Source organism: Ahaetulla prasina, chromosome 7 (assembly GCF_028640845.1).
Source record: "Ahaetulla prasina isolate Xishuangbanna chromosome 7, ASM2864084v1, whole genome shotgun sequence".
NCBI lineage: Eukaryota > Metazoa > Chordata > Lepidosauria > Squamata > Colubridae > Ahaetulla > Ahaetulla prasina.
Window position 1 is genome coordinate 98,653,860 of NC_080545.1, and position 16,120 is coordinate 98,669,979.

Here is a 16,120-nt window from a genome sequence, read left to right on the forward strand (position 1 = left end):
TTCCCGACAAATGCCCCTCCCTACAGCAGCACCTCCTTAAGTCTCAGTCCCCAGGTGTGCCTTGTGAAGAGGGGCAGGGCGCTCTCCTCCTGAATAGATGAGTGTTGTGACTCGTTCTCCCTCCTCTCCTCAGCCGGGCCCCTCCCGTCTCCAACTGGGCCTTTTATCAGACTCCAAGTCTGATAATGAAGATGAACGGCCTGTCATGCCTCTAGCCCCCGGCCCTGGCCCCATCCCCGGAGAGGATTCAAGGAGTGAAAGGAGAAGCCCGATAAGCCTCACTCACAGCTTGTATTCCTTTGGCTCAGCCTTCAGAGCAGGAAGTCAGCCAGGTGCTAGAATTACTCGGCCCTACTCCCTCTGACCCCTCCCTTTCCCAGACGCTGACAGCAGATCCAGCTGAAGACAATTCAGAGTGGGGGGACCCTCGCTTCCGGAGATCTGAGAGGCGATGCCAGCAGAAGGAAGGGTGGGGCAGGCCTGGATAAATGCTGAGTCATGGAGCCACACCCCACAGCCTATATAAAGGACCTGCTTTTGGCATTCCAACCTTGAGTCAAGCAAAGTCTTATCTAGTTTGCTGATATCGGACTCTTTCGCTGAAGTCACAACGTAGACTCCTGCCTGCCCTGATAAACCTCGAAGGAACTTGGCAAGCTGCAAAGGCTTCGTTGCCAAGTTTGTTACGGACTTCCTTGACTCGTTCGTCGGAGTGGGACACGACATCGAGTCAGCCTGTGCTGTTCCTGACTTCTCTCCACTCTCTGTGCTCGAGGATCAGGAGGGGGCGGTCCCTGCTCATCGGCTGAGCTCTGTTCTCTGCTTAACCTCTCTTCATCATCCTGGCCTGACTGCTCTTCCCCGTTTTCCTCTGAAGCCAACAAAGCCGCCCCCTCGATCTCCATCAGCTCCAGTTCCAGCTCGTTCTCCCCCACAGATGCAGGCTCCGACAGGGTCATAACAGCCCTGAGACGAGGTGGAACCCCACAATTAGCTCGGTTGACCGACATTTCATATAACACGGTTAAGCTGTGGAAAACCAAAAGAGGTAGTCCTCGACGTACGACCACAAATTTCTGTTTCTAAGCAAGGCAGCCTAGTGACTCTAGGCAGTCAGTCATAGGCCAGGAGTAGTTCTCAGACTGTTGTAACTAATCCCAGGTTAACCAAATGATTCACGGGTAGTCCTCAATTTATGACCAACTTCCGTTGCTAAGCCAGACAGTTGTTCAACGTGAATTCTGCCCCGTTTTACAAGCTTCCTTGCCACAGTCGTTAAACGAATCCCTGCGGTTGTTAAGATAGCAGCGTGGTTGTTGAGTGAATCTGGCTCCCCCACTGACTTTGCTTGTCGGGAAGGTCGTAAAAGGGGAACACGTGACCCCGGGGACAGTGCAACCGTCATAAATATGAGTCAGATGCCAAGCATCCAAATTTTGATTGGGGATGCTGAAACGGTTGTTAAGTGTGAAAATTGGTCGTAAGTCACTTTTTTCAGTGATTTTGTAATTTTGTTTAAACAAATGGTTGTAACTCCGAGGACTACATGTAGCTGAGATCATCAAGACAAATGAATTACAAACAAATAAACACACACGGATCCAAGCCAGAAGCAGAGTAGAACAAAATTTCAGAAAGGATAATTCCGCTGGAAAGATTGCTTCATCGGTAGCAAACTCAGGAGAAAAAAGACATTGGTTTTGACAAAGTGAGGCCATCAAGGGCCAGGTTACTTACGGGACCGTCTGCTGCCACCGATTGCCTCCCACCGACCCGTGCGCTCTCACAGGGAGGGACTCCTCAGGGTGCCGTCGGCAGGCAGAGCCGACTGGCGACACCCAGGGGAAGGGCCTTTTCTGTGGGGGCTCCCACCCTCTGGAACGAACTTCCCCCAGGACTTCGCCAACTTCATGACCTTCGAACCTTTCGCCGCGAGCTTAAGTCACATCTGTTTATTTGCGCAGGACTGGACTAGAATTTTAAATTTTGAATTTGGTTTTAATTGGGGTTTTTATTACTTTTATTGCTATTTTAAATATTCGGCCTTATTTAATAAGTTTTTTAATTGATGTTTTATTCTGTATTTATAGGTATGTATTTTATCAGGCTGTAAACCGCCCTGAGTCCCTCGGGAGATAGGGCGGTATAAAAATGTGAATAAATAAATAAATAAATAAAAATCAAGATTTTTTTGCACAAACCCTCTAAGAAAACAAGCTTGGTTAAAAATCAGCTGGGGGAAACCTAAAATGAAAAGACCTATCATTTATTTTATTTTTTTCTAGCCCTAGGAAAAGAATCGCTCACGTACTTCGAAGTTCTCAAGCCAGTGAACGATTCTAGTACATTTTACGTTACTCGTAGTAAAGAATTGGGAAGCTTGAAAGAAACGGAGCAACCTCCAACGTCACTAAGGAGCTGAAACCACAAATAGACGCGAATAAACAAGGAAGAGATGCGCCACGCAAGTTTTGCGACTTGAGTTTCTGAGGCTCCAGATCGACAGGTCCGGCACATTATGTGCCAGATCGTTGTGGATCAGACCCAACGTCCTACTTGAGAGCTGTGAAAAGTATGTGCTGAGAACTTGCCACATCTTACTTAAGGGGGGGGGCCTGCAAAGAGAGCTTAAAAATACATCCCTCGGCTTTGTCTAGTGCCAGGACTGCCCGCCGCACCTTCGCTGAGAATGCGACAGATGCGCCTGCCCGTCAGAGCAAGGGTAGGAGAGGATGACCTTGGGAGACGGAAGGGACACCCATGGGTTGGACAACCAGAGGGCAAACATTCATTATCTCCAGAAATATGGGAAGCTTTCTGGAAAGGGGGGAAGCAAAAGAAATACTTGCGAGATTCTGTTAATGTAATCTTATAATAAAGCCAGAACTGGGATTTGTTGTTGGGTTTCTTGCATGGATCACCTTGAAGAACTGTCCCTGAACCACCAGCATCATTGGTCTTCCTCCTTTGTCCATCATCCAGATGGACTCTTCACCTAAATTTGTTAAAAAATACTGAAACGGAGCCTGGGGAGATGAATTTATGATGTGACAGGAGTTGGTCAATTAGCACTTGGGCAGGACTGGCTAAATAACAGTTAGCTGACTCACGACCTGTTGAATTAACCCACATAGGGATGGGTTCACACAGCATGCTTGGCCAAATCCAAGCAGATCACATAACTGCTTTATACAAAGATTGAACACCTCAGTGTGTGTCTGTGTCTGTGTGTGTGTGAGAGAGAGAGAGAGAGAGACAGAGACACACACACAGAGAGAGAGAGAGAGAGAGAGAGAAACAAAGAGAGACAGACAGAGACAGAAACAGACAGAGACAGAAAGTGAGAGACAGAGACCGAGAGACACAGAGACACAGAGACACAGAGACAGTGGGAGAGGGAGAGAGAGACAGAGAGAGAGACAGAGACAGAGAGACAGAGACAGAGGGAGAGAGAGACCAAAAGAGACTGAGAGACACAGAGAGACAGAGACAGAGGGAGAGAGACAGAGGGAGAGGGAGAGAGACCGAGAGACAGAGACAGAGACAGACCGAGAGACAGAGGGAGAGGGAGAGAGAGACCGAGAGACACAGAGAGACAGAGACAGAGAGACAGAGGGAGTGGGAGGGAGAGACAGAGACAGAGAGACAGAAGGAGAGGGAGAGAGAGACCGAAAGAGACTGAGAGACACAGAGAGACAGAGACAGAGACAGAGAGACAGAGACAGAGGGAGAGAGAGACAGAGACAGAGAGAGAGAGAGACAGAGAGACAGTGGGAGAGGGAGAGAGAAACCGAAAGAGACTGAGAGACACAGAGAGACAGAGACAGAGAGATAGAGAGACAGAGGGAGAGGGAGAGAGAGACCGAGAGAGAGAGACCGAGAGAGAGACCGAGAGACAGAGGGAGAGAGAGACCGAAAGAGACTGAGAGAGACAGAGAGAGAGACAGAGAGACAGAGACAGAGAGACAGAGAGAGAAAGAGACTGAGAGACACAGAGAGACAGAGAGACAGACAGACAGACAGACAGACACACACACACACACACACACACACAGAGAGAGAGAGAGAGAGAGAGAGAGAGAGAGAGAGAGAGAGAGAGAGAGAGAATCAGTCATAGGCCAGGAGAAGTAGTTCTTAGATTGTTTTAAACAGAACCAAATGTTTCACAGGTAGTCTTTGATTTACGACCAAAATTGAGCCCAAAATTTCTACTGCCAAGCTCACTGCAAAGTGAGCTTTGCCCCGTTTCACCACCTTTCTTGCCACAGCGGTTAAGTGAATCACTGCCGTTGTTAAGTAACACGGCCGTTAATCGAATCTGGCTTCCCCCTTGACTTCAATCGTCAGAAGGTCACAAAAGGCGAATCGTGTGACCCCGGAATTTTGCAACTGTCGTAAACATGAGCAGCCCGCTGCCAAGCGTCTGAATTTTGATCCCATGGGGCTCTCCAACAGTAACAAATGGGGGACAAACTTTTCTTCAGCCCCACTGTCCCTTCGAACGGTCACTAAACAAACGGTTGTAAGTCAAGGACGACCTGGATTAATCGCTTGAACAAAAAATAATTTCCGATTTTCATAAAAGGGACCACCTCTTATCCCGGAAAACACAGACATACCTGCAGCTCCGCCGATGGAGGTGTGATTGCTAGACCCGAATTTCTTCTGAGACTTTCCGCCGGGGGAAGACGGCTCTTTCATCCGCTCGATGACATTTTCGGAGAGCTGAAAATAACACAAACCAAAGAGTTTGGTTTTTTTTTCCCCTCCAACGGTATCCCCCGGAACATATATAATTCCCACGCTACATCTCATACGAGGTTTGAGATACAAGGTCTCCTAGCATTTCATTTGAGCTCTTAAGCCCTAAAATAGCATTTCCCCCCCCCAAAAAAAAGACACGCCTGGAGAGGGTTTTTTTTTAAAAAAAATCTTATAATGTATTTTTTTAAGCCATTGGCAGGTAAATGGAAACTGGGATGTATCGGAGGTGATTTTCCTGGGCTAAACGCATCCTTCAACCTTGGCTAGCCTTTTTGCCTTTCAAATAAAATAGCATTTTAAAAAAGGGGAACTCGGTGGGGGAAGACTTCCAGCTTTTAATGCCTCAACATAAAATTCTCTTGCTTTTCCAACTGTATTGAGACGATGTACTTTCCCTGCATAATATACTATTATACCAGTTGGGATATCCCATCTATATTCAATCTGGCATTTTTTAAGTTCATTCACCAGGAAGGCAAATTCCTTCCTAGCCCTTAACATTTTTGGTGGAATTTCCTTTAATATTAAGATATCTTGACCAGCAACCTGAATCTTCTCCCCCTTATATGAAGCTTGCAGAATCTGATTTCTCACTGTTCTATTTGTAAAATAAATAACAACATCCCTTGGCAACTTTTTTTGCCTTGCTATCCAAGAATTCACACAATATATTTTGTCAATTTGATAAGCCACATCTGCTGGACGGGCTACTAATATCTCAGCAAATGCTTCAGAAAAAATTTCCCTTAAGTTCTCTTAAGAACTCGGTGAGAATTTTTTTGAGTCTAAAACGGGACTCAGAATAGGGCCTGGAAATCACTCGGCAGCCAAAGGTCTCTCTCTTTTTAAATCTATCGCTCTTCCAACAACCACAGGATCAGGGGTGAAATGCTGCTGGTTCACTCCGATTCGGGCAAACCGTTAGTGACAAAAACTACCAGCTTTGGCGAACCGGTAGTAAAAAAAAATGTTTTAAAAAAAGGAAAAAAACGGTTCCGACGATCACAGCTATGCCGCACGATCGTTGGAACCTTTTTTTAAAAAACTTTTTTAAGGCATTTTTTTTCTGCCAGTTCGGGCAAATAGGTAGTAAAAACGCTTTAAAAGGTTTTTTTAAAAAGTTGATCACGCTCACCCAGTCACATGATCCCACGCCCACTAAGCCACACCCACAGAACCAGTAGCAAAAAAAATTTTTGCATTTCACCACTTATTTATTTTATTTTATTTTATTTTATTAGATTTTTATACCACTGCACAAGACGTAGCCCAATAATGCCACTGCCGAGGATAGCATTTCTCTGGCATTTTTCCCCACAGAGAAGGAGGGGAGATTGGCCGTTTTTCTTCCAAGAAACATAGAAGGAAATCCAAGGGTTAAAAGAGCCACTTGTTTTACAGAAGCATTGAAGAATTTTTTTTTTATTTCAGTCCTTATTTTGGTAGCGGGGAGCAATTTTCAAGCAAATTTCCAACCGCACCATCTTGGGAGAAAAGTCTTCCAGGGCCACATACACAAACGAAATACCACTAGGGAGGTATATACGTGGCCCACAGAATACAGGTAGTCCTCGACTTACAACAATCCGTTTAGTGACCGTTTCAAAGTTACGAGAAAAGGGACTTAGGGCCGTTTTTTCGTTGGGGGCAGCCGCGGGATCGTGTGATTAAAATTCAGGCCAGCTTGGCAAATGACTCATATTTATGACGGTTGCAGTGTCCTGGGGTTACGTGATCCCATTTTGCGACCTTCTTGCAAGCCAAGTCCATCATTCAAAGGGTGTTCTGTCCCCCCTCGCCTCCGTCTGAGTGATGGCTTAATTAGCCGGCACTATCAGCTCTGGCAGCAAACTAGTGAGCATCTGCCAAGTGACTCTGTTATCTCCCTTGATGCCGATGAGTCACCCAGGAACAAACAGTACTTCATCTCTAGTTAAGCAGTTAATTTGCCTGCTACAAAGAGGCATAGCAGCCCTCGCTGGTTTTATATCCTGTGGGGTGTGGGTCCATGATTCAGCACTTCCTAGGCCTGCCCCACCCCTGCTTCTGTTGTTCCCGCCTCTCCTGCCTACGAAACCTAGGGTCCAGCCAGGCCTGATTGCCATCAGCCGGGTCTGGAGGCATGGCCTGGGAGGGAAAGAGTCAGGGGACGGAGGCCTCCTTAACTTTTCCACCTGGCCTGCTTCTGGCTTCTGGAGCTGATCCAGGGAAGCCGGTGCTCCAGAGGTAAGTCCTGATGGCCCTTCCCCCTCACTTTCCAAGTCACTTTCTGGCAGGGGGCCCGGCTCGGGGGGGGGGGCACAGACACAACAAAGGGAGGAAGGCAGGTTCATTTAACAGCCTAGGTTACTAACGTATCAACTGCAGTGGTTCACTTAACAACCGTGGCAAGGAAAGTCGTAAAATGGGGCAAAACTCACCTAACAAATGTTTCAGTTCACAATGGAAATTTTGGGCTCAATTGTGGTCGTAAGTTGAGGACTACTGTAGAAGGCTGCAATCCTCAACACGCCCATGATTAGAATACAGGACTCGAATCGCAGCAATTAAAACTGAAGTGTTGCTGCTGAAAAACGGGGAAGCCTTCCTGGTTGCAGAGGCAACCGAGCTCTATTTATTTGTATCACAGTTTTATTATTTTTATAAATAACTGAAGGCGGTGAACATAAACAACAAACCTTCATCCTCCTATTTTCCCTATAGCAACAACCCTGTGAGGTAGGTTGGGCTAAGAGGAAGACTGGACCAAAGTCACCCAGCTGACTTTCATACCTAAGGTGAGACTAGAACTCATTGTCTCCCAGCAATTGGCACAAAGTCACCAAGCTGGCTTTAAAATGCCTAAGGTGGAACTAGAACTCACTGTCTCCCAGTAACTGGCCCAAAGTCCCAAGCTGGTTTTAAATGCCTAAGGTGGAACTAGAACTCACTATCTCCTGGTAATTGACCCAAAATCACCAAGCTGGTTTTAATGCCAAAGACAGGACTAGAACTCACTGTCTCCCGGTAATTGGGCCAAAGTCCCAAGCTGGCTTTAAATACTTAAGGTGGAACTAGAACTCACTGTCTCCCAACAATTGGCACAAAGTCACCAAGCTGGCTTTAAATGCCTAAAGTGAAACTAGAACTCACTGTCTCCTGGTAATTGGCTCAAAGTCCCAAGCTGGCTTTAAATGCCTAAGGTAGAACTAGAACTCACTGTCTTTTGGTAATTGGCTCAAAGTCCCAAGCTGGCTTTAAATGCCTAAGGTGGAACTAGAACTCACTGTCTCCCAACAATTGGAACAAAGTCACTAAGCTGGCTTTAAATGCCTAAGGTGAAACTAGAACTCACTGTCTCCTGGTAATTGGCTCAAAGTCCCAAGCTGGCTTTAAATGCGTACGGTGAAACTAGAACTCACTGTCTCCCAGCAATTGGCACCAAACTGGCTTTCATTCCTAAGGCAAGACTAGAACTCCCTGTCTCCTGGTGATTGGTCCAAAGTTACCCAGCCGGCTAAGTGGCACTTGAATTCACAGTCTCTCGCTTTCTAGCCTGGTGCCTTAACCATGGGACCAAACTAACTAAATGTTAGCCAAGTTACTGCCTCCAGAGCAGGAATAACGTTAATTCAAGCACTGGTCTGTGAGGGTTTCCAGACTACGTGGTTGAAAACTAATATTCAGCAGCAACCGGGAGTCAGGTACTCTGGAGTTTCCGCTCCGTAAATTCTTTGTTACTAAGCCTCAGGAAGTGGGGGAAGGGGACTCCAAGGGGGACTAGAGTATGTCATGTGAACACAGGAATCCTTGTTTACAGGGGAGCTACCAAAGGGATGAGATGGAGGCAAGGAAGAGTTGGTGGAGTCTTAAGAGGGGGGGGGGAAAGGAGAGGGAAACAGCCCCCCAACTCAAAAGAGGCAAAGGGGAAAAAAGAACACCCACCCCCCCTCAAGTGTCATACCAGCCCCTCTCCCTTTCATCCTCTGCCTTTCATTTCCTTTTGCAACCTCTCTATGCAGGCTTCAGACTGGCAATCCTGACACAGGGAGGCCTGGAAAGAAAGAAAGAAAGAAAGAAAGAAAGAAAGAAAGAAAGAAAGAAAGAAAGAAAGAAAGAAAGAAAGAAAGAAAGAAAGAAGGAAGGAAGGAAGGAAGGAAGGAAGGAAGGAAGGAGGAAGGAAGGAGAGGAAAGAGAAAGGAGGGAGGAGGGAGGAGAGGAGAGGAGAGGAAAGAGAAGGAAGGAAGGAGGGAGGAGAGGAGAGGAGGGGAGGGGAGTGGAAGGGAAGGGAAGGGAATGAAAGGAAAGGAAAGGAAAGGAAAGGAAAGGAAAAGGAAAGGAAAGGAAAGGAAAGGAAAGGAAAGGAAAGGAAAGGAAAGGAAAGGAAAGGAAAGGAAAGGAAAGGAAAAGGAAAGGAAAGGATAAAATATTCTGGGTAAGGCAAGGAGGTCCCATCACCATGGGGGTGGGGAAGGGACAAGAGATGGCTCAGCCAACCCTGCCTCTAATTTCTCCCTTGTCATTTAGGGTCAATCAAAGAAGTTTGCAAATTCCAATTCCTCTGGACACATCAGACAAGCAAGGTGTTTGGTGGCTGCATATGAGGGGAAGGAACGTTTAAAACTGCCGATAAAAATGGAGAAGGGAGGGAAGGATGAAAGAAAGAAAGAGAGAGGGATGAGGGAGGGAGAAAAGAAGGAAGAAAGGCTCATTTTTATGACCTCTGCAGTGTCCCAGGGTCATGTGATCCCCCTTCGAGACCTTCTGACAAGCAAACTCAATGAAGAAGCCGGAGACATTTAACAAGCAGGTTACTAATTTTACAACTGCAGTGATTCTCTTAATAACCCTGGTGAGGCAGGTTGTAAAATGGAGCAAAACTCATTTAACAAATGCCTCACTTAGCAATGGAAATGCTGGGCTCAATTGTGGCCGTAAGTCGAGGACTACCTGCATAAATGAGAAGAAATCATCCTAAAGACATTAAGCTATGTTTTACCGATATACATGGTTTGGCACAGGGGTCTCCAACCTTGGTCCCTTTAAGACTTGTGGACTTCAACTCCCAGAGTCCCTCAGCCAGCAAAGCTGGCTGAGGAACTCTGGGAGTTGAAGTCCACAAGTCTTAAAGGGACCAAGGTTGGAGACCCCTGGTTTGGCAAAAGCCTGGATTCACACAATATGTTGAGTCATATTTTCAGCCAGCATGTCGAGGAATCCACTTGGACTAACCCTCCTCCTAAATTGCTAATTCCTGACGTTGATCCAAGGTTTGCAGGAAACGCCTGTATGAGAAAAATCTTCCTTATAAATCAGAAATGCAGCATCCCCAATAAACAACCCTCTTTCTTCCTCAGTCGTGGTTTGATTTAACTGTAATCAGTTTGGTTCAGCTCTGATGGACCTAGGTCTGAACCTGGCCAAGCCGCATAGACTGTGATTTCCATACTGCCATTCGGGCCAAACCTTGACTTGTCAAATGCTCCTACTGCAAACTTCACAAGCAATTAACAAATGCAACACATGTCATCATAGATCTCTTTGTGCCGTAAGACTGTGATGCGAATGACCAGAAATGATGCAAATTAATTAATGGCATGATGGCCTCATCTCCGCCATATAAACCACAATGACATGCTCCCGTTTAATCAGCGTTCAGGAATAAGAGACCTGCCTTCCTTCTATAACCATATAAACCATGTTACAAGCAACTGGAACACCAAGAAAGCAATGATCTCGGGACAGCCTACCTAGCAGGATTTCTCAATCTTGGTTAACTTAAGATGAGTGGACTTCAGCTCCCAGAATTCCCTAGCCAGCATGGTTGGCTGAGGGATTCTGGGAGTTGAAGTCCACCCGTCTTAAATTAGGCAAGATTAAGAAACGCTAATCCAACAAGTAAGACACGGCATGGAGAAATTCAGATACACCTTAACCTCTCCCTTAAAAGGCAAGGCATAAATCCAATAAAAAGTGGATAGTCCTGATTGAGGATGCAGAAAAACCCACCAAGAAGTCCCAATGACTTTTAGGGTGCTGTCTTCACACAGTATATACACACAAAATGCAACCCAATTCACATAATCCAAATTTTTGGTTTTAATAGAAGACAGCATTTGTAGCTCAGGGTTGAACGGTTGGGACCTCTCTTAGCTTGGTTGTTTCGCTGCAGACGTTTCTTGACCCAACTGGGTAACATCATCAGTGCCAGAAGGAGTGGAGCTTAGGACGAGGAGGAGAGAGGAGGAGGAGGAGGAGGAGTTCCCAGCAGAGATGTAATTACTCCGCAGAAAATTTCTTTTGTCTTTTAGAGTTTAATTTCTACCCAATTTGGAATCATCTATTAGAATTTGGGATCTTTGGAAGGTACATTTGTAGGGCCCTTGAGGCCCTCTGAGCTTGTTTATTTCATGACCCAACTAGGTAACATCATCAGTGTTAGAAGGGAGTAGGATATGTAGGGAAAGGAAGGAGGAGGAGGAGGAGGACTGTGGAGCCTTTGATGCTCTCAGAGCTTGATTTATCTTCTTTCAGACGTTGCACAACCCAACTAGGTTACATCATCAGTGCAATGATTCTGGATCGGCAGCAACTGCAGCCAAATAAAACCTGCCCTACAGAGCAGGATGGGTTCAAATAGGGCTCAAGCTGATTTGCAGTCGCCGGGGCACCTCCTGCACCCCACACGAAAGCAAAACCTTTGTAGTAGGTCCCAGGTACCATCTTTTTTTGGGGCGAGGTGGGGCATGTCCATGCAATGGGGAGGGCTGGCTTTGGAAGGGGTCCGTTGTGCAGGTTTCTTGTGTCCCCTTAATAGGGAAGGATGGGCTGGATGTTGAGAAAAAGGGGGCAGCAGCCACTTGGGGCTTTGGGTTCAACTCCTCCCGCCTTGGTTTGCTCTGTGCGTGTCGTCCTCGACTTACAACAGTTCCCTTAGTGACCATTCGGCCCTGAAAAAAAGTGGCTTTTCACACTGACGACCTTTGCAGCCTTCCCCATGGTCACGTGATTTACATTAGGGATGCTTGACAACTGACTCACATTTATGACGGTTGAAGCGTCCTGGGTGGGACTGGGGGGGGAGGGGCACGCGATCCGCTTTTGCGACCTTCCGACGAGGAAAGTCAGCGGAAGGGGGAGGGGGGGAAGGCCAGATCCGCTTAACGGCCACGTTACTAATTGAACAACTGCAGCGATTCCCTTAGCACACGTGGCAAGAAACGTCGCAAAACGGGGGCTCAGCCGTGGTCGTAATTTGAGGACTACCTGGAATCCCCCCCACAATTAGGGAGAGCCAGCATTTCAATCTAATTAAGAATCATCATCATCATATCGTATCATGAGGCCGCGAGTTCCGCAGGTCAAGGCCCCAGGGGGAAGCTTCCCCCCCTCCCTTCTCCTCTCCCCCCTCCCCTGAGCATCTTCTCATTGGATGCTGTTACCTAGGCAACGAGGGAGCCCAGGACCCCCCCTCCCCCCCGAAGGAAGGCTCCCCCAAACTAAGCGGAGAGCCGCCCGCAGCCTCACCCGGATGCCCTTCACCACCGTGATGTTGTCGTTTTCGTCCGCCTCGAAGGTGACCCTCCGGGGAACGCTCTCACCGCCGCCCATGGCGACCGAGGCCGGGTCAAACTGACTAGGCCGCGGCACGGGGGCCCAAGGAGACCTCAGCTCCGCCCACCGGCGCCCGCCATTGGCCCGCCGCGACTCGCCGCCGCGCGCCGGTTGGTGAGGGAGGCGTTGCCCCTGGCAACAGTCTGGCCCACAAGGGGGCGGAGTGGAAACTTTTCTTTCTCCCGCTCTGTGGACCAACCAAGCGCCGTATAGGAAACTTTCCCGAACCACGTCTCCCGGAATGCACCGCGGCAAGGCCAGAGCCTCGGCCCAAAGGCGAAAGCGGGGGGAGCGTGCGCGTCGCCTGGCATGCTGGGAGATGCAGTTCCAAAGGTGGACTTTGCAAGGAGCCCTGCTTCTGAGGTTGCAAAGTCTGGGAAGCGTTCGAGATAATGCAAATAAAAATTCCTAGCTGTGTTTTGCAAACTGGGACTGTGGAATTGGAAGGGACCTCTCTCTACTCCCCCAAAGGCAGGGTCATCTAGTCGAGCCCTCTGGGATATGCAGGAAAACCAATTAAAACCATAGAAGAGAATCTTTGTAGCTCAGGGATGACTTGAGAAGGGAGTGAGGTTTGTGGACAGGAGGAGGACTGAGGGTGCTCTCTGAATCGGAATGAGAATACAGCTGGAGGGGACCTTGGAGGTCTTCTAGTCCAGCCCCCCCCCCCACGCTCAAGCAGGAGATCCTTTTTTTATTTATTTAATTTTGTCATAACAGTATACATAAACATTGTCATAAGTAAAAACATATGAAAATATATATATGTAGATCTTTGGTTATTTGGGTTTTCTCCTGCGTAAAATTGGAAGTGTCTTGGCGACGTTTCGACGAAGTCTCATTCATCATCTTCAGGCTTCAGCTTCGTGCTTCTTGCTCCTAGAAGCACGAAGCTGAAGCCTGAAGATGACGAATGAGACTTCGTGGAAACGTCGCCAATACACTTCCAATTTTACGTGGGAGAAAACCCAAATAACCAAAGACCTACATATATATATATATAAGTAAAGAATATGCATTAGCTATATTAATTGGATATAACGAAAGGAAACAATAGGACAGGAACGGTAGGCACGTTTGTGCTCTTATGCACGCCCCTTATAGTCCTCTTAGGAATGGGGTGAGGTCAATAGTAGACAGTTTTTGGTTGAAGATTTTGGGATTTTGAGTAGAGACTATGGAGTCAGGTAGTGAGTTCCAAGCATTAACAACTCTGTTGCAGAAGTCATATTTTCTGTAATCAAGTTTGAAGCGGTTGACATTAAGCTTGTAATTAATTAATTAATCCTGTATCATTAATCATTAATCACATTAATCATTAATTAATTAATTAATTAATTAGTCACAGATTTGCAAGGTTTTGTTAATGTAACTTTACCATAAAGTAAAATTAACAGAATAATGGAAGGGACCTTAGAGGTCTTCTGGTCCAGCGGTCACCAACTGGTGGTCTGTGGACCACTGGTGGTCTGCGAGAAAATTTTGGTGGTCCCCAAAAAATTATTTGCATTTTTTTATATTGCACTAAATCAGGGGTCCTCAAACTAATTAATTAATTAATTAATTAATTAATCACATTATCATTAATCCTGTATCATTTCAGACAAGTCTGCTTAAAAACCTCCAGTGATGAAGCACCCACAATTTCTGAATGCAAGCAGTTCCACTGGTTAATTGAAGTCCGTAAGTCTTAAAGTTACCAAGGTTGGAGACCCCTGGACTAGAACAGGGGTCCTCAACCTTTGGGGACCTCAGGGACCACTAAATTCATAATTTTAAATCCCGTGGACCACTAATATGATCTGTCTAATGACCTGCTGGATGGGCGTGGGTAGGTGGTCATGTGACTGGGCAGGCGTGGTCAACTCGATGTCACATCGAGGGGTGCCGGCCTCTACTTTCCCCTCCCCTCCCAGCCCCTCCTTGCCTGCCCGCGTGGGTTCCTTAGGACCCCAACAAGAAGCAGTTGCTGGAGCTAAGCAGCCACCACGAGAAAGAGTTGGCAAAACAGCTCAGTTCAAATTGGATCTGACCGAGAAGGAGGCTCAGCAGAAGCACCTCACTGAGGACTAGGAGCTTAGGCTTTCCAAGCAGAGGGAAGACCTGCGGAAATGCAAGGCCAGGTACGGGCGCCTGGAGCCTCAGCAGGCTGAGATGGTCAGCCAGTTCCAGGCCATGATGCAGTCCCACTGGAACAAGGCCCTCCGGCTCTTTGCCACCAGCAGCACTTCCCTCTAACCTTCACCCAAAGCCCTGCACCAAGAGGCTGAAGCAGACCCCAAATCAGAATTTCTGCCCCCCTCCAACCCACACAATGAGACCCCGAAGGGGGAGACTCTCTGCGGCAACACAAACGTTCATTGCAAGTATCCATCCCAGGGGCCGTAGTTTGAGGACCCCTGATTTAGTGCAATATAAAAAAATGCATATAATTTTTCTGTGGACCACCAAAATTTTCTCACGGACCACCAGTGGTCCACGGACCACCAGTTGGTGACCACTGGACCAGAGGACCTCCAAGGTCCCTTCCATTATTCTGTTAATTCTACTTTATGGTAAAGCTACATTAACAAAACCTTGCAAATCTGTGACTAAACTAAGTTCTTAATTGCACCCCACCCAAAATCACTGTGAGGGAAAAGGGAGGTCTTCAAATTAGATAAATAATAGAAGATCACCTTTTGAGTTTAATCGTTAAGTGGGGATTTGGACCTGCCTTTCCACAAATTAAGGAGTTAACATTATTTGATTTTAGGCCTGTATTTTGTATTCACAATATTTTAATACTTGGCATGTGACGGTATTTTGTGTTCGATAATTGGCACGTAATAGTATTTAGAATTTCACGGGGTCTAATGTTTGGCATGCAATTGTGGTGTTTATTTAAAAAAAAAAAAACGCTCTTGGAATCAATGGTATTTGGAATTCAACCGTTCTTGCATCTATTTTGTATCTGACAATTGACACGTGAAACTTTAAATATTTTCTGCCTAACGCAAATCAAAACAACCGGGGGCAGCCAACACCTCCAATCCAATGAGCAACGAACATTTGAAATGAAGCGTTCAAATCTGAATTCACGATTTTTAATATTTAACACCCCTTTGGAATTTCCCACATCGTCTCCAGGCAGGCTTCGTACGTAAAGGAAAATAAAAACGTGCAACACCATTGCAGTAGTTTGATGCGCCGGCGTGATTACGTTTCCGGATTCTCCAAGCATTCAGAAAGTTAAAATCCTTTTTTTTTAAAAAAAGAAATAAACAAATCTTCTTGAAAAGGGAAATTGTGATTTCGGTAGTTTGTTTAATGCCTGTTCGAACTTACAACAGCATTGAAAAAAAATGACATGACCGTTGGTTCACACTTACGACCGTTGTAGCATCTCCGTGGTCAAAATAATCAAGAATTCAGACTCTTGACAACTGGCTCATACTTATGACGGTTGCTGTGTCCCGGGGTCACCTGATCCCCTTTTGTGACCTTCTGGGGAAGCAAGATTCGCTTAACAACCGTGTTATTAACTTAATAACTGCAGGGATTCACTTACATGGAGTAAAATGTAGCAAAACTCACTTAATAAATGTTGCGCTTAGCAATAGAAATTTGGGCCATAATTGTGATTGTGAGCCGAGAACCACATGTAGCAGCTGTCTTGGAGGAGGAGTGGCAGAGCCTGGGAGGTGGAGGCAAGAGAGGAATCAGCCTAGAATCTCTTATGTAGTCACAAACGCAATGTCCAATCTCTCTTGAATGCAATTCA

At 46.6% G+C, this 16,120-nt stretch overlaps 1 protein-coding gene across 1 annotated transcript in view; it reads right to left on the minus strand.

Annotated features, from left to right (window-relative positions):
* The window catches only part of CHCHD3 (coiled-coil-helix-coiled-coil-helix domain containing 3), a 272,613-nt gene extending 260,184 nt beyond the window's left edge, over positions 1–12,429 (minus strand). Inside the window, exons 1-2 of the mRNA XM_058190055.1 lie at positions 12,271–12,429; positions 4,620–4,725 (exon numbers count right to left, since the gene is read on the minus strand). Of these exons, the coding sequence (XP_058046038.1) occupies positions 4,620–4,725; positions 12,271–12,354 (190 nt within the window). The 5' untranslated portion in view covers positions 12,355–12,429. The remainder of the gene's footprint in view (positions 1–4,619; positions 4,726–12,270) is intronic.
* Positions 12,430–16,120: the final 3,691 nt, after the last annotated feature.